Consider the following 25,851-nt stretch of genomic DNA (forward strand, 5'->3'; position numbering starts at 1 on the left):
TTTATTTTGCTTATACTTCCTTAACACAGTTCATCATCAAAGGCAGTCATGGCAGGAACTCAGATAGGGCAGGAACCCGGAGGCAGGAGCTATTTCATAGTTTGTTGAGGACCGGCTTATAGGCTGGTTCTTTATAGTTTGCTCAGCCTGCTTTCTTACAGAACCCAGAACCAGCTTAGGAGTGGGCCCACCCACAAGGGGTTGCGCTCCCACATCAATCGCTAATTAGGAAAATGCTCTACAGGCTTGCTTACAGTAATTAAAACCATGGGTGGTTGAAGTTCCCAGTGTGGAGCCCACAGCCATTCCGGCTGATTGCACGTCCTTTTTCATGCATCACATGGGAGGCAATGCAGGGGCCTCTAGTTCTGGTGCTATTCCAGCCAAGGGTTCAAAAAGAAAAAACAAACAAACAAACAAACAAACAGAAAACAAAAACCTCTGTTGCAGGACCATCCTGGCCTCGGGGTCTGGAGAAGTAGGGCAGAGAGCTGGCTCTTTAGCAAGAGCAGCAGGACTGAAGGTGTCTGCCCTGTGCTGGCCTCGGAATGGCAGTTTTCAATTTTCTTTTGGGAGACACACAGGCTCTTGTTACTTGAAGCCACCTTTCTTTGCAAATCTTGGGATTACCCACCATTCCTAACTGGGACATTTTGGCTAAAAGCAAGATGCGGAGGAGCAAAAGCAAATCCATTTGAAAATCCATCCACAGACATGCGCCTGTAAGAAAATACTTTAGAACACAAAAGTGGCAGGATGCTGTGTCTAGACAATCCCCAGGAGAAGATTAATGAGTGCTGGCTGGCTGGCTCGGGCTTCTCAGATGCCAGCCTCTGAATCGCACCATTCCCCTTTCCAGGAAAGCGAGTAATGCAAATCAAATCCCTTCCCCATTAGACCTCCCTTTGGTTTGACTTCTTTGATTTGCCAGTTTTCCTCCCGCATCCATTTCCTTTGTCAAAACACAATCTCCACTTCTTACTGTAGAACACGGGAATGGGTCTCCATCTTACCTCTTCCATCCCATTTCTGGAACTGAGCTTTGTACATCAACCTGTGGAGTATTCCTCTTCTGCTGGTCCCTTCCATTCACCTTTAGAGTCTTGTGACAATATTCTTTATAATATTTTTTAATTAAAAAATTTACTTTTCATTTTATAGACCAATCCCACTTCCCTCTCACTCCTCTTCCCCTGTTCCCCACCCCCCTCTTTCCATCCCTCTTCTACTCCTCCTTGGGGATACCAACTTGAGGCAGGAACAAGCCGCTCCCCTATATCAAAGCTGAGCAAGGTATCCCACCATAGGGAATGGGCTCCAAAGAGCCAGTTCATGCAGCTGGGATAAGTCCTGGTGCAAATGCCAGGGACACCACCGTCACCCCTCCCCCAACAGATCAAGCCATTTTGAAGTAGCCAGAGCACTGTGGAGACTGACCTCTTCTCTGTTCCTTCTGTGAAGACCACAGTATTCCCTCCCTGTTTGGGTGGAAGTGTCACCCCAGTCCCTGGTATCCATATATCCAAAGAATCTGGAATGTTTGGGTGGAAGTTCCATGCCAAGTCCCCTCCCCTAGGAGCTGCCTGAGTCCAGACTTCACCTCTGAGAAAGCCCACCAAAAAATGACCCCTCCCTAGAGATGCTCAAGACTACTCCCACAGGGTATTTAAATTTCACTCCAGAGAACAAGCACATGGTTTTCAGGCCTTCCTTCCCTGTCTCCTTTCTGGAGGGCTGGGAGGCCACCCAGGAGCATTGGTATACATTAAACCTGGGCTTTTTCTAATTCAGTTTGATTTGGACTAATTTGGATTATTGTGTCGGCCGAGAGGTTTATTGGGGTGCAGAAACTTTTTACTACCCTCCCCCCATTCTCATACTCGGTGTTCTTGCCCTTATTTTCAAAAGGATTTGCCACCAGCAGTGCCTAAATGCAGACATTCAAAATCCTTAAATATCTTTAACAAAAAACAAATTTTGATACTGGGAGAAATGACTGGAATTGGGGGCCATTTCCGAGGGAATGTTAAAACCTATTACAAGGGAAACTCCATGGAATTTATGAGAGGAACCCTAGTAATGCGGGACATAGAACCTGACCTGGCCAAGTTCTGTAACCAGGAAAGATCTCAAGTTGAGGGATTGGAACACCAACCCAGCCACAAATCTTCAACCTATAGCTTGTCCTGCCTGCTGAGTGTTCTGGGACAAGAGTCCTCATCAAAGAGACCAGGGAGACTTCAATTAGCAACTGATGGGAGCAGAGGCAGAGCTCAGAGAATCCTGCAGAGAAGGGGAGGAAGAATTGGAGAAATCAGGGGGGGATAGGGAACCATAAGAACATGGCTTACAGAATCAACCAACTGGGACTCATGGGGGCTCACAGAGATTGGGGAGCCTGTATGGTTCTGACCTAGATCCTCTGCATATAAGTTATGGCTGAGTAGCTTGGTGTTCTTATGGGACTCCTAACAGTGGGGGTGAGGGTTGTCTCTGACTCTTTTGCCTGCTTGTGGACAAAAGACCCTTTTCCTCCTACTGGGTCACCTCCTCCATCCTACATATATGATGGTACAAGCCTGGTCTTTATTGTAACATTTTATGTCATGTTTGATTGATGTCCCTAGGAGGCCTGCTCTTTTCTGATAAGAGACCTGGGCAGGGCAGGGGGGGGGGTGGATCTGGGGAAAGGGGGAGATGGACCTAAGAGGGGAGGAGATGATGGGGAATTTTTAATCTGAATGCAATATATGAAAGAATACAAATAATTAAATAAGCAAACAAACAGATAAACAAATTTTGAAAGGGAATTATAAATTACCTAAAATCCCTTTACTCAGGCTAACTTATAAGCACATAATTTTTCCTTGTCATCCTAGTGGGCTGGGAATAAAAAGCAGGCATTTCTGTGTGCTTATTAATCATCCTGGCTATCTCCAGGTGCAATGTTGGGAGGCATTGTTGGAACCTGAGTAGTTTGAATGCCTTTTTCTGGAAATATAGAACTATTTCAGGAAGTATTGCACAATTATGTCTAAAATCTGGGAAACATTTTCCCTTGGACTAAGATAAAGAGAAAAATGTGATGAAAAGGAGGGAATTTTCCCCTGGCTGGCGTCTTGTCACTTCACGCATACATCTGAACACTAGAGCACAGTGCATTTGAGAGACCTTCTCTGTGCCTAGCTGACCTCCCCACAGGAACACCTCCAACGCATATCTTCTGAAGGCTAATATGTAGTCTCCTCCAGCCACACTGATTTTATTTAGAATTTTTTATTTGAATAAGACTGGAGGCTTGTCTTGAATTGACAACAGCTTTCTTAGGAAATTTCGCATATAGGGTCAGCGCCTTCTGTAAAACTATCACAACACCATTGTATCTTGTCACAGCTAGGACAAAGAGGAAGAGGCTCATGAACAAAAGTTACTCCCTAGCTGCCAGTGAGTAGAGAAGGGGATGACTGGACAGCTTCCTGACTGTCAGCAATGTCTCTAGGATCTCAAATCATGACTTCAGCATTTCAAGGCTTTTCTCTTGAGGAGAGCTAGGATTCTTCTTGGAAATGTTGGAACTTTTTGTTGATTTCTCTGTGCTGCAAGAACTTCAAGAATCTAACAACAGTACTCAAGGGTGCGTGATGGTACACAAACCCAAAAAATTTTCAGGGATTTTGACCTTGAGATGTTCAAAGACAACATAGAAACCAGCACTTTAAGAAATAATGTATTTTTTTAGTAAAGTTCTTTGATTATTTCAGAAGCAAGCTCTATGTAAGTTTGAAGTCCTCTAATGAGTAGGCACCATTGGAGACCCTTATCTGTGAAGATTTGGGACCAACTTACTGAATACATACAAGTCTTAAAGGATGCAGCAGTTAGTGTTTAGAAGCAATGAAGTGTTTAAATTCTGGAGACTTGGAGAGACATGATCACATACACCATTTTATAACCACTAAGGTAAGCTTCACAAATAGACATCAAATTTTACAATGTCTCAAATGTCTACCACATCTGTTTGTTGTACTGATTTTGCAAACCCACAAATGAATCTGAAGACAATGGTATTGAACATTTGGCTCCCTTGTTGGCAGTTCAGATGCCTTGGTCACCACGTAGCTCCCAAGGACACAGAGGACACCCCCTAGTAGCTGGAAGTCTCCCATCAAAGATGCCACCATCATGGTCTATTGCTCACACTTTATTGCCCAGCCAGTAATTTGCCTTCCCCAACCTCACCTATGAATGGAGCATCAATCTGTGATAGTCATTCAAAGGTGCATCATGTGTTCTTCCATAGCTCACACTGTGGCATTGACACATGCCCACAGTTTCCTCCTAAATGCTTTATCCTTTCCCCAAAATATCTACTCCTTTTTTATTCAAACAGATTTAAATATATTTAAGATGGTGCTCAGACTGTTTCTGAACATTGCTTCTCGCTGCTTCTACTCTCACATTCACTATTGGATATACATTAAAACTTCCCATTCTTTTCTCAGCTCTAAACTTCACGATTTCCCCCTGTGCTGGGTGTGGTGTCTTCCTTCAGTTCTAGCTGCTAATCTTTGTCTTCATCACTAATCTCCCACTTACTACACTATGTCTGCAGAGATAAGTTTCCAGAAATAGTTGTCTTTTTTCCACATTTCAATGGTTTCTTTTAATGTCCTCTTTATAAATTTCTTCATTCTTTTTTCCTTCATTTTTCTTTCCTTTTTCTAAAAAAATTTTTTGTGGTATTAATTATTGAATCCAGGGCCACAGGATAGACAAGTACTCCACCGATGAGCTACATCCTCAGCCCATGTCGTCATTTCTTTACTTACGTTCCAGACACCCTTCCAAACTTGTTGGTACGGTTTGACATAGCTTGTGTTCTGTCATCGTCTTCTGTGACTAAATGCTTAAACCCCAGGGTGCCAATGATGACAGGCTGTGGAACCATCTAGAAGATCCTTGTTGAGGGTCTGAGGTAACTCGTGAGCAGTCCCTTAAGAGAAGATAGTTTAGAAACTGAGCAATCCCTGCTCTGTCCCTTCTAAGTCCACTTTTCTTCAGAGTCCAGGCCACTGGGGCTACTCAATGATGGGGCTTTAAATTTCTACCCTTTGGGTTTTTTTTTTTTACTTAAATTTTTAAGAATTCTAAAACCTAAGTACATCACTTTATTCCTTCCTGTTCCTCCCTCTCATGTCTACTCCCCCACTCAAATTGATGGCTAATTTTCTTTATTATTCTTGCATATGCATAAATATAAAAATACAGTTGATTGAATCTGTTTTAGTGTTGCTTATATGTGTTTGATTTCAGGGCTGAGTCGTTGGTATTGGATAACCAGGTTTTTTTGGGGGGGGTGCTCATCCCTGGGAGAGATAAATTCCTCCTTCGTCATCACCAGTCACAAGGTATAGTTCTTTGTCTAGTGGTGGGACCCTGTGCCATTTCCTGCAACCGAGCTAGCATGTTTATTGGTATTGATATTTTCAGGTCTTGTTTAGGCAGCTATAATGTGGCAGTATCATGGCTGTAGCCTTAACAACTAAACACTTGCACTAAATCTTTTTTATTTTTATGAGCTGGCTGCTTCATGTGTTATTATAGCAACATGAAGCTAACACATTTGTTTTCAGTTTTTCATAGAACTGTGGCTTCAAATTATATATAACCTAAGTGATCGCTCTGAATCTTGCCGAGACTGATGACCTCCTTTTTGCCCTAATTCAAGAGGAGGCTACAAACTGGAAGACAATTTGTTCTCTTTGGCAGAATTTTTTTTATTGTGTTTATGAGGGAATAGTCTAGACTTTTTCATTCTTTTTTTTCTTCTTCTTTGAGACGGGTCTTCATTTTGTACCCGATGCTGCTTCCAGCTCACTGTTTATCCAACTCTTGCCTTAAACTCCTAATCCTGCTTCCACCTCTCAGATAACTGAGCTGTATCTTCTGTCATCTCCTACCTTCCATCAGTATTACTGAAATTTACAAAGAACACAAACTGAAGTGTACAAGTAAAGTGTAAAATAAATTATTGTTTTACCAATTTGGAAATTACAGCTGCAAGAGCCTGAATCTACTATTTAAAACATATCCATGTCCACACAACTCTTCCGTGGAGAGAATATTCCTCTTCCTGCCTCCAGCATTAGACAAGCCCAGAACTCCTTTCTGTTCCCTGACTTTCTCGATTTTAGAACAGATAGAATCATGAGGCGTATCGTTTCTTCCAAGGGAGACTGGCTTATTTTACTTGGTGTAATGCTCCTGGCTTCATTTATGTGGCAGTGCATGCCAGCATTTTTTTCTTTTTTATTGCCAAGGCATGTTCCAGTTTATGGTATACCACAATCTGCTCACTCATCCAGTAATTGCTGGACATTTGGACTCTTTCCAGTCTTTTTCTACTGTGGATTTTATCCTATGCATTTGGCGTACAAATCTTTGTGTGGACATATGTTCTCATTTCTCCCTGAGTAAATATTTAAGTATTGCAGTGCTATGTAATAAACATACAGCTTGATAAGAAACTGCTGAATGTTTTCTAATGTGGTCATTCCATTTTGATTATTACCAACAATCTGTATTTCTCTGAGATCCAAACCCTCCCCAACAGTTAAAACTGTCACTGAGTTTAATCCCTGTATTAGGAATACAGCCGTATGTCAAGGTGACATAATTCACATTCTCCAAGGGATTAATGAGTCCAACCACTTTCATTGTGTGCATTACATGTGGCTGTCTTATGTGGTAAAGGGTATGTCCAACTCCTGTGTCTTATTCTTTGTTGTTTTAATGAGATATGTGTTTAATTTGGTTTGGACACAAAATATTTATACCACAGTTGGTTTTGCCCCAGAACATGGCTGTCTTTTCACATCGTTAGCAATGCTTTTCTGGGGCCGATGAGCTGGCTCAGTGGTTAAAGGAGCTTGCTGCTTTTAAGAAGACTGAAGCTCAGTTTCCAGTATCTACATCAGGAACTAAACAATTGCCACTAATTTCATGCATTAATACATACACAAATATATCCGCACTGATTTTTCAATCCATAAAATCTAACCGTATCTTTCATACAGCCTCATATGTTTTCATCATAGTTTTCTTTTCTGGGGTATGTTTCTTGTGTCCTCTGACATCTTTGTGTGTCCCAAGGTCTGGAAGCTTTATGCTCTTAAGTTTCTATTTTAGATAAAATACTTTTGGACTTACTTTGCACATAGAAGGAAACATGATCATTGCATTCTTGTTTTTCTCTTTTTGTTACTGTGATAAAGTATCCTGACAAAGGCCACTTGAGAGAGAAAGGGTTCAGTTGGCTCACAGTTCCTGATGACATCATTGCCGGGAAGTCACAGTGGTAGGATGTGAAGGATCTGGTCGTAGTCCACCCAGACAAGAGCTGTGGCATCCTGTCTGGTATTGAATTGATGCACATGTATTAGTGCATCGCTCACTTTTCCCTGTCCATTCCAGGATCTTCTATTAGAGGGAGGGTGTGGGGGAGGGGCAGGGAGTGTCTTTCCATCTCAGTTGACATCAGGTTAGTCCCCAACAGACATGGCCACAGGTCAACCTGATCCAGACAGCCTCTCACTGAAGATACTTTGTCAAGTGACTCTAGATGTGTCAAGTTGACAATTAAAAAGGATCACAGTTTTGTGACATATTTTCTCATACTGATATAACTACTTTTCCTCATATTCATATTTGAAGTATTTCTTTACATCAGTAAATCACTTTGGCATCTTTAGATCCTTTATGATATTGAATATATGGCTTCTAGACCTGTGTTGCCCACCTTTCTCCTTTTCTGCTCATCCACACATTAATACTAACTGTACACATGAATTAAATGCATAACGTTAGTCACTTACGCTTCAGATCAGCCACAAGATAAGCCTCTTTATACTTACATGTTCATTCTATTTCATCGTTCATTACTCTCAGTTGACAGACAACTTTCCATCTGGTATTGCCTTTCCTCCATTTATTCTGTGGAACTTTTAAGAACACTTCCCCTCTGTGTGGGAAAAGCTTATTGGCAATGAATATTCTCATCTTTTGTTTAAGTTAGAAGTTGTTTGTGTATGTATGTATGTATGTATGTATTTTTAGCCATGCATGTAAAAGAGAGATATAAATAGAGAATAGACAGACAGACAGACAGACAGACAGACAGACAGAGAACACTGAGGCCTCAGGATGCATGGAAATGCTAATGTCAGGTGTCTTCCTTGTTCAGAAGCTAGCTGGCTCTACTTTACACCTCCCCCTTCCACAGAGAATGCCAAACCTCACATGTAATTGTCAGTCTCCTGCTTGGAGCAAACATTTACTTTAAGCCTTGTTTTAGGACTTTCTGAATGGTGACGTGTGAGGTAGCACTCCTCCTGCCAAGGTATTTTTCTGGATTCTGCTTTGATCTGAGCAGTGTGGATTGTAGGGTCACAGCAGGTAGACTTTTACAGTGTAGACACAGCCCTAAGGTCACCTTCAAGCACTGTTTCTAACAGAGTGTCTCACCAACACACCTGTTTGTTCAAAAACTAACCCAGGGCCGTATGTCAGACTTTGATAACCACAGCCTGAGGTGAGCAGCAATCGGCAGTGTTCTCTAGTAAGTCCTTCAGAGTAAGGAAACATAAACTTGCTTTTTGCTTTTACACTATGAAGATTTTGTAAATAGCAGTGCCCAAGTCTGGCACAGTATGGATGTAGGACTGAGACAAGCCACATTATTTCCCCTAAGTCCTTTTATCCGTATTCTGTCTAAGCATCTAATCCTTTGATAGCCCAGTAGCCTTACTAACCTCGGCAAGGTATATTGAGCAGCTACAGGGACCATGCAGACTCTTCTTGCTTGAGTTCATGAGTCTACCAGATGTTCAGACAAAGTCTTCATGATGTGCCCAATAGTCTTGAAGCAAAATATTTGATTTAATAGTTCCCAAAGAGCTATAGTTTAAATGGTTTCAAGCACAAATTAGGAACTTGTTTAGACAAATATGAAAATGACGATAGCCAACTGCATGCTTGGATATAAAGCTTTGCATTGGGTAGTAACTGACAGTGTTCCATTATGGGGTGGGGGAGGGGGCTGGTTCCCTGCATGCCAGCCACTGCTACAGACGGTTTGGCTTTTCTTCCAACAAAATGTTTATGGAACTAACGGGTTCAAAATACCAGGTCTCAATCTCAGTTACCCCATTTGGACTAGGTGGAACATGTGTCAGTAAATTATGTTGTTGAACTGTACCTACTAACTTCTGAAAGAACACGGCCCTATGTGGACACTGCCCTTTTCACCGAGAAAAGGCGTGGACCCCAGAATACCAACACTCTTGCCTCGAGAAGTAACCAAAGCCAGGGTGTTCTGCTTTGTTTCCTTTTGGGAGGCTTGAAGATGAGTTATGAGGAGCTGGATGGTAAAGAGAGAGAGGAAGCAAAGCATGCACTTACATTTATTCTATTTTTTATTTAATAAAAATATAATTATGTTATTTCCTCCTCTTCTTCTACCTCCCAGGCAGCCCCCTTACTCCTTTCCAAAGTTATGGCCTCCTCTCTTTGATTGTTGTTACAGACAGACATAAGCAAACGAATGTGGAAACACAGCCTGCTAGGTCCGCTCAGTGTTGTCTGAATGCATTGACCATTTGGTACTAGATAACCACCAAGGGGGCTCCTATCTGAAGAAAGCGAATTCTCTCTGTCCCGGCAGGAGTTAATTACATGTAGCTCTTACTCTCAGAACGGGGCTCTGTGAGATCTCTGCCATCTACACTGGTGTACATTGCTGTACATGTTGTTGTAGTCTTGTTAGGTAGCCATGTTGTTGAGATTTCACGTGCATAGCTTCCATGTCACAGACAGAAGGCATCATGTAATGGCAGACCTCCTGGAGCTCTTACAATCTTTCAGCCCCACTTTCATCAAGGCTCCTCAGCTGTAGGTGCAGGAGTTGTAGGTGTAGATGGGGCTGAGCATCTTATGGTCAGATGCTCTCTGCATTTTGACTAGTTGTTTGTTTGTTTGTTTTATAACGGTCTCCTGCTGCAAAAAGAAGGTTCTTTGATAAGGAATGAGAGGTACACTTATCTCTGTCTCTGTTATATTTTATTCTAGTTTTAACTTGGCTTTGAATTTGGAGGTACCAGGTGATCTTCAATGTAAGCTGATTAGTGATCCCTGGCTGTTATGCACGTGTTCACCGTGTGCTCCAACTCTCCTTAAATCAAAAAGCCAAGAAAACATCCCATGTAAAGGGCAAGAGCCCTGCCCTCCTTCTGTGTCTAACAGCACATTAGGTGATTGCAGGCTTCCTAACTCTGAATTAAAAATAGAACTATATCCTCCATGCAGGGGGAATGGGGCAAATAAAGTAGCATGAAACAATTTCCAAAGGACTCAGACAAACAGAGCTGCTATGGGCATTCTCAGATAGGGTGTGGAAGTTCATTTTATTTTTCGGATCGAGGGGAAATCAGTAGAGGCAAAGGTGAGAGCACAAAGCATTCTTGGTAGGAGTCTCCAGGCTGGACTGAATGATGGTGATACTTAGTCACGGTCCTCAGAGCGTCTTTCTCCCATTGAGCCCCTACCTGTCCATCCCAAGATAACTGTGTTTAGTGTGGTTCTGGGTGCAGAAGCCTTGTGAGCTGAGGGTTTTCTGAAATCTATTCGCAGGACTACTCAATCAAAAGAGCTCATAGATGGTCCTGACCGCTTCCAGGTCACAATCATGTGGTTTCTATTACCCCTCTTCTCTCTGACTAAGAGAGAGCCGGCCACCTCGGGATGGATGGCTGCTGGAGAGGCTCAAAATGATCATGTGCTATGCATGTACTAACAGGAGACAGGAGGTGACTGAACAATTCTCAGGTGGAGAAGAAAGGGAAGGGATAGGAAACCAAAAAGAGTGTTTTTAATTTCGTGTCGTTTTCAAAGAAAATCTAAGCAATCTGAAAGCAGACCTTCACAAACACCTGACTCGCACAAGCCTGCATGTAATTAAAAACCACAGTTCGGGGGGGCTAAGGCTCTGTTTTAAAACATGAGTAGCATTCCTTGATACTAGAGATTTTCTGGGAGTTCTGACTGTATGGGGAAAAGCTTAACACGGAATTGTCTTCAAGCTTCCTTTGTCCTTATCTGACTGTAACACCCAGACTGTACTTTCCACATGCTACCTGTGGCTCTGCTCCTAGCTCTGGGGTTGCTGAAATCGGGCGAAAGCTTCAAGGGAAATTATAAAAAGCAAATTAATGAGAGAACTCACTTTCAGGCTTCATTTTCTCTATGATTTAATAAAAGCACCACTTAAAAACAATAACTTCAGGAAATGATATTTCCCAAGATTATTTTAAGGTTAATTTCCTCTTCCATTAACTGTTTAGATCAGTGGAGTCAACGCATTCAGTCATTTCTGCCACTCTTTCCCAACTGAAGAGACACTTTAAATAGAAAATTACATTATAAATTTCTAAGAGGTTCAATCATTTAAATCCCACTTCAACTTTATTTTTTAAAGATCAAATGAAGAAAATTCAGAGAGGATGTTCATACATGAGCAGTGTAAGACTATTTAAATATCAGAATATATATTATGGAGATCAAGAATGCTAAAAAATTGAAAAAGGAAAATTTAGCAACAGTAAATTTTTCCTAATTTTAAAACTAATAGCTAAATAGAAATTCTTCATGGGTTGCTTCAAATATTTGAATAGTTTATTACTTGGGGTCCAAACAGTTTAGTCTTTGTAACTATTGCCACCTTAAGTTTATATAGCTTTATTCTATTATGTCAATATTTGAGCTCTATATTAACCAAGATATACTGGGGTTTTGGATCCATTAAAATATATGCATATATGTATATACAAAATAATTGGAGTTATGTCTGTTTATGAGTGCATACCATATGTGTATATGTAAGATGCATAAATACCGCATATATTTTACATACATTGATAAATATACTGAAATATTGTACTGATATTGAAATATGGCTATCTAGTTATGTTTATGCTGACTGTATTTCATTCAGGAAAAACCTTGTTAGGCAGCAGTGAGTAGCATCTGAAGTGCTCTAGGGAGGATGTGCCAACCATTGGATACATCCATCACAGTCAACACCTGATTCTCATGCCTTAAACAGAGAACTGGATTGGTTTTCCTCACCACACAGCTCATATTTACCACAGGAACAGTCATAAAAGTTGGTTAGCATATCTGTGTGAGTCTGTGTGGTTCTGCTCTGTGTTGCAGTCAAGAGGCCTGAGAAGAAGACCAAACAACTACGCTGTACAGGTTCCCCCAGCAGGCCACCCACACCTCTCTTCTGATGAAACGTGGTCCTCCCAAAGCCTTACCACATTGTAGGAGACCGGAAAGAAAGATGTCACCAATTGTGTCCTAAATGGCAGAGTTTATTTCAATACTCACATACAACTGAATGAGGCAAACTATTTACACAAAACATCAAGTACAAAAAATATAATACATTTATCTGTACATAATTATGATTATCTTAGTTTCCATAAAATGTTGGCAGAGAGATGACGAGCAGGATTGGGAGGGGGTTCTAGGAAGGAAATACTATGCTCTTGGCAATATGCAGGACCATTTTATGATTTCATTGTTAAGAGATGAAGAAGGTGGAGACATAGCTACTGGGACTGAGCCTAGGGCGGTGACACAAGGTGACATTTCCACTGCTGTAATAAGTGTAAGTTTCACCTTAGTAGTATGTTTGGTTAGACAGGTGTGAGTTGGTTTTGGCTGATTTTGGGGACATCCATAATTGGTTCAGTGACAGACAGAATGAGTTCCCCTCCTGGGTTGACACAATTAGGGTCTTAAACTGATTTCTGAAAACAAGATCTCTGTCAGGTGTCATTAAGTAACGATTGGAGGCAAGGATGGCCGGCTCTAAGGGAGAACATAAACTAGTGTGTTAATGAGGGAAGCAAAGAGACGATGACCGCAGGAAACTTCCTGTCTGTGCCCATGTCTACTGAGAGTCCAGGGGAAATGCTGACAGCCAAACAGACGGACTGAGAAGTGTGGGTTGTCCAGCGTCTGAGGGAGAAAACAGCCAGCAGCCAGGTGCACCGCCACCAGACCCAAGTTGTGTTTTCTCAGGGAACTGACGGGCATATGCAGACTGACTTCACTCTTGAAATGGCTCTGTAGTAGCTAACATAGACTGCCTTTGACGTTTAAATCCTAAGACCTATAACAGTCTGCAAGCTTACCAAGGGCTGAAGTTGGCCAAGGAAAAATTGCTATGAATGGGAAATTACAATCCCAAACAGTTTTGTTCTGTATCACAGATCAGGCAAGGGGGCATAGCAGGCGTAAAGTCGGATCAAGTCGGGTAGCACAGGCTTTGGTGACACGTTTGCAGAATTGTACACTGGGACAAGCTGGTGTGTCTTATTGACAGACGAGGTGAGCATTATGGTGAATCAGTGGCCAGAGGCCGCTGTGCACGTTTTTCAGATCTCGAAACTGGATGACAGTCCCCAGTCACTGTGTAAAATATAAGCGGTCAACTTGACATAGAAGACACTGCTAACATTTTAAACCCAAGTTGAAAGTCTCAAGTTTATTAAATTTTTGACATATAATATTGGAGTTGGAAAATAAAATAGCCCACATAACATTGCGGTTGGTTCTCATTCCATACTCTGTGTCACTGCTCTGGTCACCTGCAGCTGTTTGCCTTATCCTGTTACTCTCCTGAAGAGCACAGGAAACAAACCGTGACTTCTACATACACCGAATGAGTGGACTTTCCTACCACAGGATAGGATCTAACAGGTTTCCATGAAGATTTAAAAACTAAAGCAATGGTTTTCTTGCAGGCTGGAATTGAGTCGCCTCATCTGGGCACCCCCTTGATCCTGTTCTGAGAGCGAAACCACACCGGGATATAAGACTTTTCTTTCTCATTGTCTGTTCCTGAATTCAAAGAGACACACAAGAGTACCTTCCCTCAAAGTATACACAACCAACCCCTTGGCTTCTGAGTGGAATAATCGATAACCAGGAGGAACAGCACAGAGCTTTTAAAAGGCACTAGCAACCTTGTAAGGAAAGGCAATCATCTCCTGCAGATAACAGGCCTCCTTAGTGTCCTGACGGAGAACAGTTTCTGTTTAGCAGAGCCCAGGCTTGGCTTTCCGCTTGTATTTATCTAACATTGGAACCATCCGGTATTAAATTACCAAGAAACTGGGAAAGATAAGGATTATGACTGACCTACTGTCTTTAGGTTCTTGACTGATTATGAGGGGGTAGAGATTTTCCGTCAGGCTTACATTTTAGTGATTTCCATCTCCGATTTTCTCTTTCTGACCCAATAGCACTCTTGATTAGTTTAGTTACCTGTACAATGTCTCTCCAGTAAAGCATGCCTACTTGGGGCCAGAGTTGCTACAGGCTCTGGTCATGGATAACAAGCTTAGATGGCAGAATGTCAGGTCTCAGTGAGATCACATTTTGGGGTTGGGTTCTCATTATGAACTATACCATTTGTATCAGCTTCAAATTTGGTGTTCAGGAGGCGGCACATTCTCTGCAATATGAACTACTCTAGAGAGCTGTTTCCATCCCTGATGCTTCAATAACATGGACCAACATTCTGATAATGCAACATTACAGTGTAAATGCAACTTCAATGTAAGTGAAGGAAGAGTGAGTTTTGCAAGTTCTGTCAATAGTTCAACATTGTATGTTATCCACAGGGTTTCAGTTTCCCAAAGGGAACAGCAGCAAACTAGAAAGCAACCCATCTCCTTTGTTTCATGAGATTACCCATAGAAACAACTAAAGGCCTTGACTAGGTATTTATAGAGCTTTGAAATCTTCTTCCATCATTTTAATTAATGATTAATTAATTAATAAATGAAAAGATAACCTGGAGAGATAGATGATCTCTGGGCTCTGGGCATTAATCTCTCACACAGCATTCCCTGGACTGCGCCTCTTAGGTCAATGAGACCATTAACTTAGGTTTTCCCATCTCGCATGCATTTCTCTAAGAAGCAGAATGCTCACTATGTCCGTTAGTATTTGATAATAGATAATATCAGATACCCATGGCTAATAACAGTTTTTGAAATATTGACAATGATGTATCAATATAAATGGCTAGATGCTCCATGAAGTTCTAAAGGTGTAGGAACATACGGATGAGCTCGGCATGTTTAATACCATCTTTGGACTCCAGAAAAACACAGAAAGTTTGCAAAGGTTAGTGTTTTGAGACCTCCATGGCAAGTAATTTTTGGGGCTTAATCTGTCACTTGAAAAAGAGGTTGATCTGATGCTGACAGAGTTCACTATATTGCCCACTGGTAAATGGTGTCTTGTATTTCTGGATGAGGTTCCCAAACTGTCATTGAGACTGTAGTGCTGAACTTAGTGGATCCCAAAGTGTGACTTAAAATATGAATGGCTTACTGAAGAGTCTAGGATACCTCAAAGCTAAGAAAGTTCATGTTTCTGTGGAACAATTGAAGAATTTGGCTTGACCTATTGAGGAACTATTTGTGGTTTATTCTAAACGCAAGAAAATCCAACAATGAAACATGAGGATATATATGAATTCATATGCCAGCAGACTGTATTTTGACAAAATGACCAAATGCAAAACCTGATGCATATTTAGGATAACATCTTTTGAGCTGTTCAATGACGCAATAACGTGACCCTTAAGGGGAATCCTCTTTGATGAAAAACTGTCCAGAGTTGAAGGCAAGATTAATGTGGGAGATTTGCTGGCACGGGCGTCAGAACTGGCCATTTCCATCCCTTCATAGATAAGTGAGGAGGTGACGATGCCCTTGACTAAGACTCATGCACCCAGGAAGTGTGATGATAGAAGAGTCCAAATGTCAGGACCACAGTACTTGGTTGTGGACCAGCTCCCTGCCAGGGCCTATACAGCATATTCATAGAGAGTGACATAACCCTCACCTCTGCATCTCACATGCCACATCTGTTTCTTTATTCTTCACTATCACCTGCGAGTCAATAGCATCCCCACCAGACTTTGTGAATTGGTCCTTCCTAGTGACAGAAGCATCTCAGTGGCAGACATTTACTGCTTATGACTTATCTTCGATTCCTTTAGTGTCGCTGAAACTCCACCATGGACATAAGAAACTGTCTAGCCTTCCATCAAGGTCAATGTTAATGCTAGGTAGAATCTACTTTAATGTGTGTTTTGATGTATCAAACAGGACCAAAGATGCTTGGGTACCATGAGTAAGTTTTAAGAGGCAGAGCCATAAAGATGCCTAGCTTGTGTTGGGAAGTTTTGAAGAAAAAGCCTAGAATTATGATGACAGAGGCTTTGTGTGTGTGTGTGTGTGTGTGTGTGTAGCATAGTTTCACCAAATGTCCCAGATCTTTAGAACTCACTGAGTTAACTTCAGTCAGTGGTGACAGAGCCCCCAGTTCCAAGAAAGTCCCCAGGGTATTTGGAAATGTCTAAGGCTGTGCAGTGTGCAAAGATCCTATTCTTCTTTCTGCAGAATGTCAGCACTTAGCAGGATTGACGATGGTCTAATCAGAGGGAGGACCATAAACAACATAGGGACCAACTTCCAAAGTATGTAAGCATGCAACTGAAGCCAGTTTCTTAACGAAAACCAGCCGAACTTGAACCCAAACCCTAGAAAATAGCTTGATTAATGTCATTTGACAACAGGTTCGGCCAGACGTAGCTTAAAAATATTAATTCTTCCATGTGTTTCTCGCATCAAAGGTCAAAAGGAAGCCAGGAAAGAATGAAGGAATTAAGAAAGGCAAGAAGGGCTGGAGGGAGAGATGCAGCAGGGAGGAGGGAAGGAAACAAGAAAACCAGTCTGGAATTCAAAATATGACCCACAGGTTGCAGCCTAATCCCAAACAAACAGTCCCAGGTAGAGCAGATCCACTCTGACAAGGAGGCTCCAAAGTGGATGGCACTCTCTGCACCTGTGTGACAGGCTAATGAGAGTCTGGAAAATGGCGTTCTGCAGTGGAGTTCCAGAAAAACAGTCATGTGGAGGCGAAAAGAGAATACAGCCCACGGGGTTCATGAGCAGTTCTTCCAACTGTTTGGTTCAATCAGAGCAGAGGCCTAGTGGTTGGGGGTAGAGATTTGAATAGAGAACCGGGGAGCCAAACACGAGGCTTTAGAAAGCTAGTACTAATGTCAGAAGACTGTCTTACTTAGACTATGAGAATTCCAGGGTGGGGTTGCTATATCAAACGGATGGAGACCAGATTGGAGTTCACGTAGAAAGCATTTCCTATCAAGTTTAGTGACAAGTTCTTGAAATATTTGCACCCTCCTTCCCAGGGGAAAGAAAATGATCTTTCAAGTTAGGGAAATATTCAAGAAGTGAGCTTATTTTTAAAACAAGAAAATTTAGTGCTATACCAAGAGGATTTATTCTTTTCTTAAAAGAAAGTAATGAGATGAAGTCAGGCATCGAATGAAATCCACCCTAGAGACAACAAATAAATCATCCTACACATCTATCTGTTGAGTGTGGATTTTAAAAACGTGTGTGCAACGGAGGCTGTGTCCGCTGTGGAAGTGTGAGAAATGCCACACAATGTCCCACTGGGATATTCCCATCGGCCATTTCTTCGCAACCTGACACACCTATCTCCCAGAGCTCATCTGCTGCTTTAATTTCAATCTTAACATTATGTCTGAAAAATGTCTTTATGTGAGACTAATTTGTGATTAATCATAGATTCTTTTTTTGAGGAACATTTTCTGAGATTGCTTCTTTACATTCGATAGGGGAAAACACACTCATAGAACCCTGTAATCTCTCCTCCCCGTGCTATACATTTGCATAGACGTGAAAGTTTATTTTCTCGTAAGAACATATATAAATGCCTACTCAGGTCTTTGCCATAGTGACCAGGGGCACAAACTATTTTGTCTTTGCTTTTCAAAAGCATTAAATCAATACCAATATACTCTGTATCAGCTGTTAATGAGTCTCCTTTACTCCTCTGAGGACCTCAGGAATGGTCTTACAACTGTCCCCCATGACTGAGAGCAGTGGGGTCACTAGAGTCCTGTAACCAGAGCCTGTCACCTCTCAAGGTACATCTTGACTGCTACTGCCTCAGGGTAGAAGTGGGACCGGCTAGGCCGGATGCACAGGAAGACAGCACTGATGTAAAGATGCCAGAGCCTCTGCCTCCTCCAGGCTGGGGGCAACAGGGGACGAACAAGGGGACCATGGTACTGGAGTACAGTGTGACTGTGCTGAAGCCCAGGGGAACAGCTTTAGACACCTTTAATGCTCTTGATAGGGGCCCATTGATGTACATTAAACACATCAGAGATGCTGAATACAAAAACTGTTTGTCAATAAACATCAGTTCACTCAACACTGCATAACACAAAAAAATAAAGAGTAGCTTTCCATTACAGTTTGGTACTTTCAATGTTTTCCATAACTGGCATCATAATGCTCAAGAATTTTTTCACAGGGAAGGAGAGAGGGGCATGGAGTGTACCCCAATGCTAAGACTGGCTCTTCAGCACATTCCCACTGCCCAGGCAGGTGGCCTGCAGGCCTATAGCATGGCAAGGAGGTCCCTGGAATACCACGGAATCGGAAAGTCAGAGTAAGGCTAGTTTCGCTACAAACTGCAGGACACTGCTGTGTGTCTCGCTGTCTGTTTTCTGTTTCATGTGTTCGCTGCACAGTGATGACAGTCAGTATCCCAGAACACAGCAAGGGGACCACAACTCAGCAGGTCCAGGGCAGGCGGAATCCCTGGTCTTCCCTGGGCAGGAATCACTCCAAGTGCAAGCAAGCTCTTTCCAAGAACCCACAGAGTAACCCATGTTGGGAGAGTTGGCCATAGTCATATCTTCATTCTTTGAATTACAATGGACCTTGTGAGGGAAGGGATCTCACAGATAAAGTGCCTGGCTTTTTGTTGTTTGTTTGTTTGTTTTCAAATTAAAACATCATGAAGCCCTACACTCGAAAGCATGAAGATATGCTACATTTCTGAAGACACTTTCTAACGTGGTTGGCACATTTATGAAATTAAATTCATGAAACAAGAGACCAGTTAGAGTCTGGGAGGAGCACAATGCAAAACTTCACAGCATGGCTCACTTAGCAACAATCAAATGTTTGCTGCAGACCAGACTGCCACAACCCGACACGTAGGTGCCTAAGGGTGTGTGTCTTTTGTAGCGATGGGGAAGTCCTGACTTGAAATGGATCCACACTTTATCTCTGAAGCCTCAGAAATAAGGGCAGTCATGGAGCACGGCTTTGAGAAGCAGAGAGTTTCCAAGGAGCCAGAAGCGAAAGAGCTGCTAGTAGTCGTCATAATTGTTGAGATCTGTAAAGTAGGCGTTGGAATAGGTCTTCCCAGTGAGATGGGGGCTGAAGTATTTGTTTCTCTCCTCTAGGATCAAGTTGTTTTTGTTAAATGCCTGTAAAATATGTTTGAAAAGATTTAGAGCGTTCAGTAAGTGATGTTTCCAATAGAATAAAATCGGGAAATGCTGGGCTGAGCTGGAGCTCACTCTGAAGGCTCTATTAGTTTGGAAAGTGTCTTCTCATTTACTGGCTCCTCAGCACATTTGCCTCAAGGAAGATTTGGCTAATAACTGGATGAGGTTGGCTGTCTTCAGGAGCATCTGGCCTACTTTAGCACTTTAATCAGGAAGGACCAGAAATCCAAAGTCTGAATTTCTAGAAAACCTCTAAGACTCATGCAAATGTATAGACACTGGCGGTTATTTTCCATATGCGGGGATACACTAATATGCATCTAGACTCAGCTTCATGTTTGTTTTTTAATAACCGACTATGTCTTGTTAATACTGTCCATATGCTCACGGGTGTGGGAATGTCCACGGGAGCATGGAAAACCCACCATGGACCATATCCTCAGTAAAGAGTGATTCTGTCTTCCACGGCAACAACCCACTACCAGTTGCTACTCAGGACAAGGTAGGACCCTGAGTCATCTACGCCCTATCTATGCCATGATCTCGTGCAGGTAGGCACAGATCTGGTGAGATCATGATTATGGCAGATAGCCACACGGCAGCCAGAAGCCATTATTTCATAGTATCCCTCCCTGTCCTCCACCCCATCCCAAAATGATCCCTGATCCTTCGTGTGGTGCATAATACATACTCTTATAAAAGAGAATGCTCCAAAGTTAGGTATCGTGGCAGGGAGAGAGGTTATGCCAATGTTCACTAAATAGGTTGTGGGAAACAAGTAACTCAACAGGGACACAGAAGCTTAGCCAATCTTTGCTTAGGAGACTTCCTTTCACGAGAGTAGAAGATAACAGAAGACGGGTGCACCAGACAAAGCCCCCGATGTCTTTAAAGGCAAACACCGGCTTCTCGTGCAAACACAGGAAGAAGAGCAGCTATTGCGCTGACTCTCACAGGCGGTCACTGAAACCTCAGAACTCCATGGAGCTGTTCACTATCGCATCCATTTTATAAAGGAGTACACTGAGGTCAAAGGAAACTCAGGTCTTCCTGAGATGGACATGGACAGCTGAGTGTCATAATGTGGACTTTATATCACTGCTCAGTCATTCATTTGGTCCCAGGCTGGAGGGGTTTGCTGAAAGACCTCTCTTCAAAGGCAAAAAGCACATATGAGGCACAGCTGGACATGGTCCAAGACTTACTATTCCCAGAATTTTATATATCATTGCTTTCGTTTTCAAACTCTTATTTCCATTAAGAATAGGCAAATGAGAAAAACGAATCTCCAAAGACTCCTCCCCTACCCCCGCACCTCCAAGAGTATCCAGCCAATACTTGTAGACTTCCTACAACTACCACAGTGGAACTACAAACACCTGTACACTGTCTATACTCCCCAGAGAGCACCCAAAAGTCTGGGGTATCCCAACTCTGTCCGTTACCAGTACTGCCACCACTGAACCTTGCTGGCAGCCCCAGCACCACCTAGCTGCCTTTGTGGCCTACCTGGCTACAACCATCAATGCCCATTCCTTACCTTGATGGCCTCCACTGAATCGTATTTCTCCAGTTTGTTGATGTGGTTGGTTATGCTGCTGTTGAGAGCAGCAGGGGAGACAGGGTGGATGACAGTTGCATCATGGGACTGCTGCTGGTACCGCTGGCAGTAGGTGTAGACGAGCAGGGTAAGGAGGCAGCCAAGGATGGAACTGCTGAGCCCCACGGCCATCATGTGGAACATGTTGAACTCTGTGAAACAGGGCCAGTGTCATACTGTGCTTAGGAAGAACACACTACCAGACCCTCAAAGTGCCCGACCGAAAGGAAAGATGAACGGAGGTGCTCCAAACTCAAAGGTACAGATGTCACAGCAGCTTTGTTCTTGGAAAAGTCATGGTCATGTAAAAAAACGTCTCCATTCTGAGCAACCCAGTTCAAATTAGTGTTCTTATAGATTACAACCATTTCTTTAAAAGCCTTGAACACTATTAGTATTACATCTGAAACACATTTGCTTTCATCTAAAGGTCCCAGAGAACCTTCAAGAATACAGTGACCACTGGATTGTGGGTTTTCTGTCTGTGTCTATCGACCTTAACAGACTGAGCATGCATCTTTCCAACATGGCTCCAGCCTACAAAGGGAGAATTCACTTGAGGCTCTCAGTTGCTCTACTCCTATAAGCCAGGCTGTTTCTTACTCTCTGTTTCATTTTATTCAAATTATTTTCTATTTCCATGAATTCTGCTATTTATATTTATAAATATATAAATATTTAATAGTATTTTTGTAGATACAAACTTTGTTCAATAAGAGAAACTTTTAAGGATTACAAAGGAAATAGAAGTCACTCTTCTTTCTCTAGTTTTGGCTGTGTCTTTCTAGAGATAACACACAGATTTATTCTCTCCCTCCCACCTCCATCCCTACCACCATCTCTCCCTTCAACTCTCTAATTTGTATGTTAGCCTGTGGACCACTATTTCAAACTTGCATTTAGTGATCTTATAAAAAGTGTCTTACTTTAAGAAATAAAGGATTTGTGCTAAAGGCACTCAATATAATCTTTTGACCCACTGTCGTCTATTTAATAGGCATTAATTCTCTTTGTTTTTTTTTTTTTTCATGAGTTATGGGTAACAGATATTTAAAAAGTGAGCTACAATGATGTGTCTAGAAAACAGGAATGGTTTGATTGGTATCCTGGCAATGCATCGAGAGTTATGGAATGCCTAAGAAACAACCATCAAGAAAACACTGCTGTTGAAGTTCTCAACCTTCCTGCAGGGCTCAGAGCAGAGATAAATGAGAGTCACATGCCCTGTACTGCCACTAGAGGACTAACTGTGCTCAGGTAATTAACCTCACGTTCTCACGGCTCAGGGAGCATCCACAGGACCCCCTCGGTGTTTCCCCATGTGTTACCAGGAAATGCAATGTCATCCAGTGGTTTCCCACAGTCTGTCAACTTCAGAGCCAAGAGGGAGTGTGGTGGAGCTACTGAGCTCAGTGTGGACATGGAATGACATCCTTCACTGCAGAGGAAGCCCTTGGGAGTACTAGAGGAGACAAGCAGATCTGTCTGCAATCTCTGGGATCTGAGATGTTTATAACGGACACCCCCACTGACTTCCTCCTCCTCTCTCTGTGCTCTGTGCCCATTCATAACACTTACAACTCAGCAGAAGCTCCACCTTAGCACCAGTCCAGCTCTGACACTTGTCAAAAGATCACTTGCTAATCTTTACCAATGGACACTAGAACCAGGGTCTTAAGGTTCTATCAGAATCCCAGGTCAAGAAGCCCAGGGGGAAGCTGAGCATCAGAATATGAGACATGCTGTCAGAGCCTGACCTGTGTGAAGCTGAACATCAAAATGTGAGAGATACCATCAGGGCCTGAGCTGTGTGATACACGGTAGAAGTTGGAGATCTCGCACTTGCCCTCTGATTCAGAGTTTTCTCCTGTCCTGGGCATCTGTCTGCTCCTGGACATGATTCTAAGAATGCCGATCCCTCAAAAACTGACCTCCTTCCCTGGGTTCACCAACAGCAATGATCAACACACACTCATAAATGCACTGAGACTCTGAACAGATAGTGACGTTCCTTCCACAGAAGCACTAACGGCTGGATAACCTATTGAGAACATTCTACAAGACTACCTGACAATTGAGAGAAGAATCATCTCAATTCTTCATTCCTAGTTTATTTGTTCAATGGTAAGATCATAGAGAGGGGTTACAAGCCTCGGGTGTTCCCTGCTTTGTCTTAGAGACCGTGATGGTACAGGGCTCTCATCATGTGACTGTGGCATAAACCATCCTGCACCTTTTCACCAACAAAGACTAGAATTATGCTGTTTTTACTGCAGATGGGGGCTGCAGTGGTGATAAGCAGGGCTGATTTCTCATGAGCTCTCTTGTTTCTCTATTTTAGCTGTGAGGACGCCCCTGAGTCAGTGCCACACACTGATAAAAATACTTCCTACTGCACTGATAACTCATATTTCATTGCTGCATATGGAAGATGTACAATGGTCTCCGTATGCAGATGTGTGTCGTTAGTCATATAAATTATTCCTGCAGGTGCCTGGGGAAGTTGTGGCCAGCTGACATCTTTATGACAAGATTATTCAGTCTTTGTGTCTCCTGAAACTAAAAATAGCTGAGCTGGAAGATTTCCATAGGAGCACATTCTCTGCAAAGAGAAAAATAGTGCCTACTAAATCTCCCGGGATTCTGTACATTGTCGTTCCCCCTTAAATATATGCATTGTCTTTTTAACATTTCCTTTGTGTGAGTGCATGCGTGTGCGTGTGTGCGTGTCTACGTCTGTGTGCATGCGTGCATGCTCACACATATGTGCAGGTAGCATGGCGTGTACATGCAGGTCAAACAATAACTTCAGGAGTCAGTTTTCTTTTTTTCTCTATACAGGACCTTGGGATGAAGGTCAGGTCATTAGTCTTGGTGGAAGACATGTTTCCCCTACTAATTCTGCTATTAGTCCATTTATTTTCTTGGTTTTTGAACAATAAAGCTAGAATAGGGATCAACCATCTAGTTGGTTCAGTTGAATTGCTTTCTGTACAATATTTGATTGATTTTTAACCAACAGACATAAGGCATCTATAACGTTTCTCCATACTTGCAAACATTCATGCTATATAACCAGTTATGTTAAACCCATCAGCTATAGCCTGAGATCCTGATGCTGACCAAGAGTATGACCCAGACATGGCTGCTGCAGAATCTTCCCATGCATCTCCCAGGGATCCTCTGTGTCCCCTTTCTCAGGATGTTTTCAATGTAAAACCCCTGCTGCATTCGTTTGCCAGGATGCTATCCCTGAATCCTCTACTCATGACCCATCTGGATCTGAGCCCTATCTCATTGGGTTCCATCATTCTTACCCATACAATGCAGATTAAAACGGATGCTTAGGAGTTTTTAGTACAATGGCCAATATAAAATCTCTGAAAACTGTTATTCTTCACTTATCTGGCAGCAAAATATGATGAACTGACTCCTTTGGCTCAGTTTGATGTCAGCATCACTGGAGAGGCTAGTTCTGGACAGAGCAAGTACTGATGGAGTTGAGCAGTCTTAGCACATGTCCTAAGCCTCCCATCTAGGATCAGAAATTGCTGATGTCCAAAGCCTGTCTCACACAAACAGTTGTAGATGGTGGCAGCCTCGTGAGATACTGATAGGACATATCTGTCCCTAGAAGCATTTAGTGGTGTGTCTGCATATCATACCCATACACTCAGGGACTTCCCTGTCCAGCCACCCATACCCAACAGCAGAGCGCTCCGGGAAAAGAGAGGTTTCAATATGTCCGAGTTCCAGCAAGAGCTGTACTAAGCAGGAGAACTCACCTCCACACCTTTTCTCTTCCACACTGCTGGATCTTGCCACAGACACTTCTGGAAAAACAGAAAATGCAATCACTATGCACCAATGAGTCAGGAGGCAAGCTCATATCCATGCTTCATTTACAAACACTAATGATTTTGAATTCAATATGAATCTAAGGTTCAAAAGCTTGGCTAATTATCAAAGGCATTGACTGTTTCTTTGTTTTAATAAACCTGAGGTGGATTTGGCTTTGTTACCCTGACTAGGAGGGTATGGTATTCAATACCAAAAAAAAAGAAAATGCCGTGGTCCCTCAGGCTTGAAACAAGCACATGTATTGATTTCTGCTATGTCCCACTCCAGGGAGCCCCGATCACGTTGTCCTGTATTGTTTTTCTGGTGTTGCATCTTTCTGAACTCAAGGCGGAACCATCAGAACTCAAGGAAAACTCTCCTCGGAAGCCAAGGTATTCCCTTCCTGTGCCACATGTGATCCTGTGACCATGTGATACAAGCAGGGCGTGAATGACATGGCAGTCTTCCGAGTGTGGCCACACTCCAGGTGTTTGGGAACGCCAGACTCTCCCACAGGGATTTTTCATCCGATAACAAAGACTGGAAGTATGTTAAAACAAAAGGCAGCATCACTCGTAGGCTGTATGTGGCTGAGACGCCTTCTCAGGGTAATGCTAAAGCTAACGGTTCTGCGTAAAAAGAAATGAATAAACTGCGCTTCTATAATTTAATCCCATTATTTCTTCCCACTAGTTTGGTCTTGGCTTTAGTCCGCACAGATGAAGGGAGGTTGTGTTCAGGGCTTTATACATAAGTAGAATACCACCGTACAGGTCCATTGCAATAACTGATAGTCCCCTGTGACGAAATGTTGATTCCTCATTTAAAAAAAAAAGGCTATAGCAAGAGGAACAGGTAACCTGTTTTTCAAGGCAATATTAATGACAGACATCCATGTTCCCTAGTATAT

General features: G+C 42.5%; 1 protein-coding gene across 1 annotated transcript in view; it reads right to left on the reverse strand.

Annotated features, from left to right (window-relative positions):
- Positions 1 to 12,556: 12,556 nt before the first annotated feature.
- Sema5a (semaphorin 5A) overlaps positions 12,557 to 25,851 on the reverse strand; it is a 332,682-nt gene continuing 319,387 nt past the window's right edge. Inside the window, exons 20-22 of the mRNA XM_038324344.1 lie at positions 24,887 to 24,934; positions 21,042 to 21,253; positions 12,557 to 19,480 (exon numbers count right to left, since the gene is read on the reverse strand). Coding sequence (XP_038180272.1) covers positions 19,361 to 19,480; positions 21,042 to 21,253; positions 24,887 to 24,934 — 380 coding nt within the window. The 3' untranslated portion in view covers positions 12,557 to 19,360. The remainder of the gene's footprint in view (positions 19,481 to 21,041; positions 21,254 to 24,886; positions 24,935 to 25,851) is intronic.

Source organism: Arvicola amphibius, chromosome 3 (assembly GCF_903992535.2).
Source record: "Arvicola amphibius chromosome 3, mArvAmp1.2, whole genome shotgun sequence".
In the NCBI taxonomy this organism is placed as follows: Eukaryota; Metazoa; Chordata; class Mammalia; order Rodentia; family Cricetidae; genus Arvicola; species Arvicola amphibius.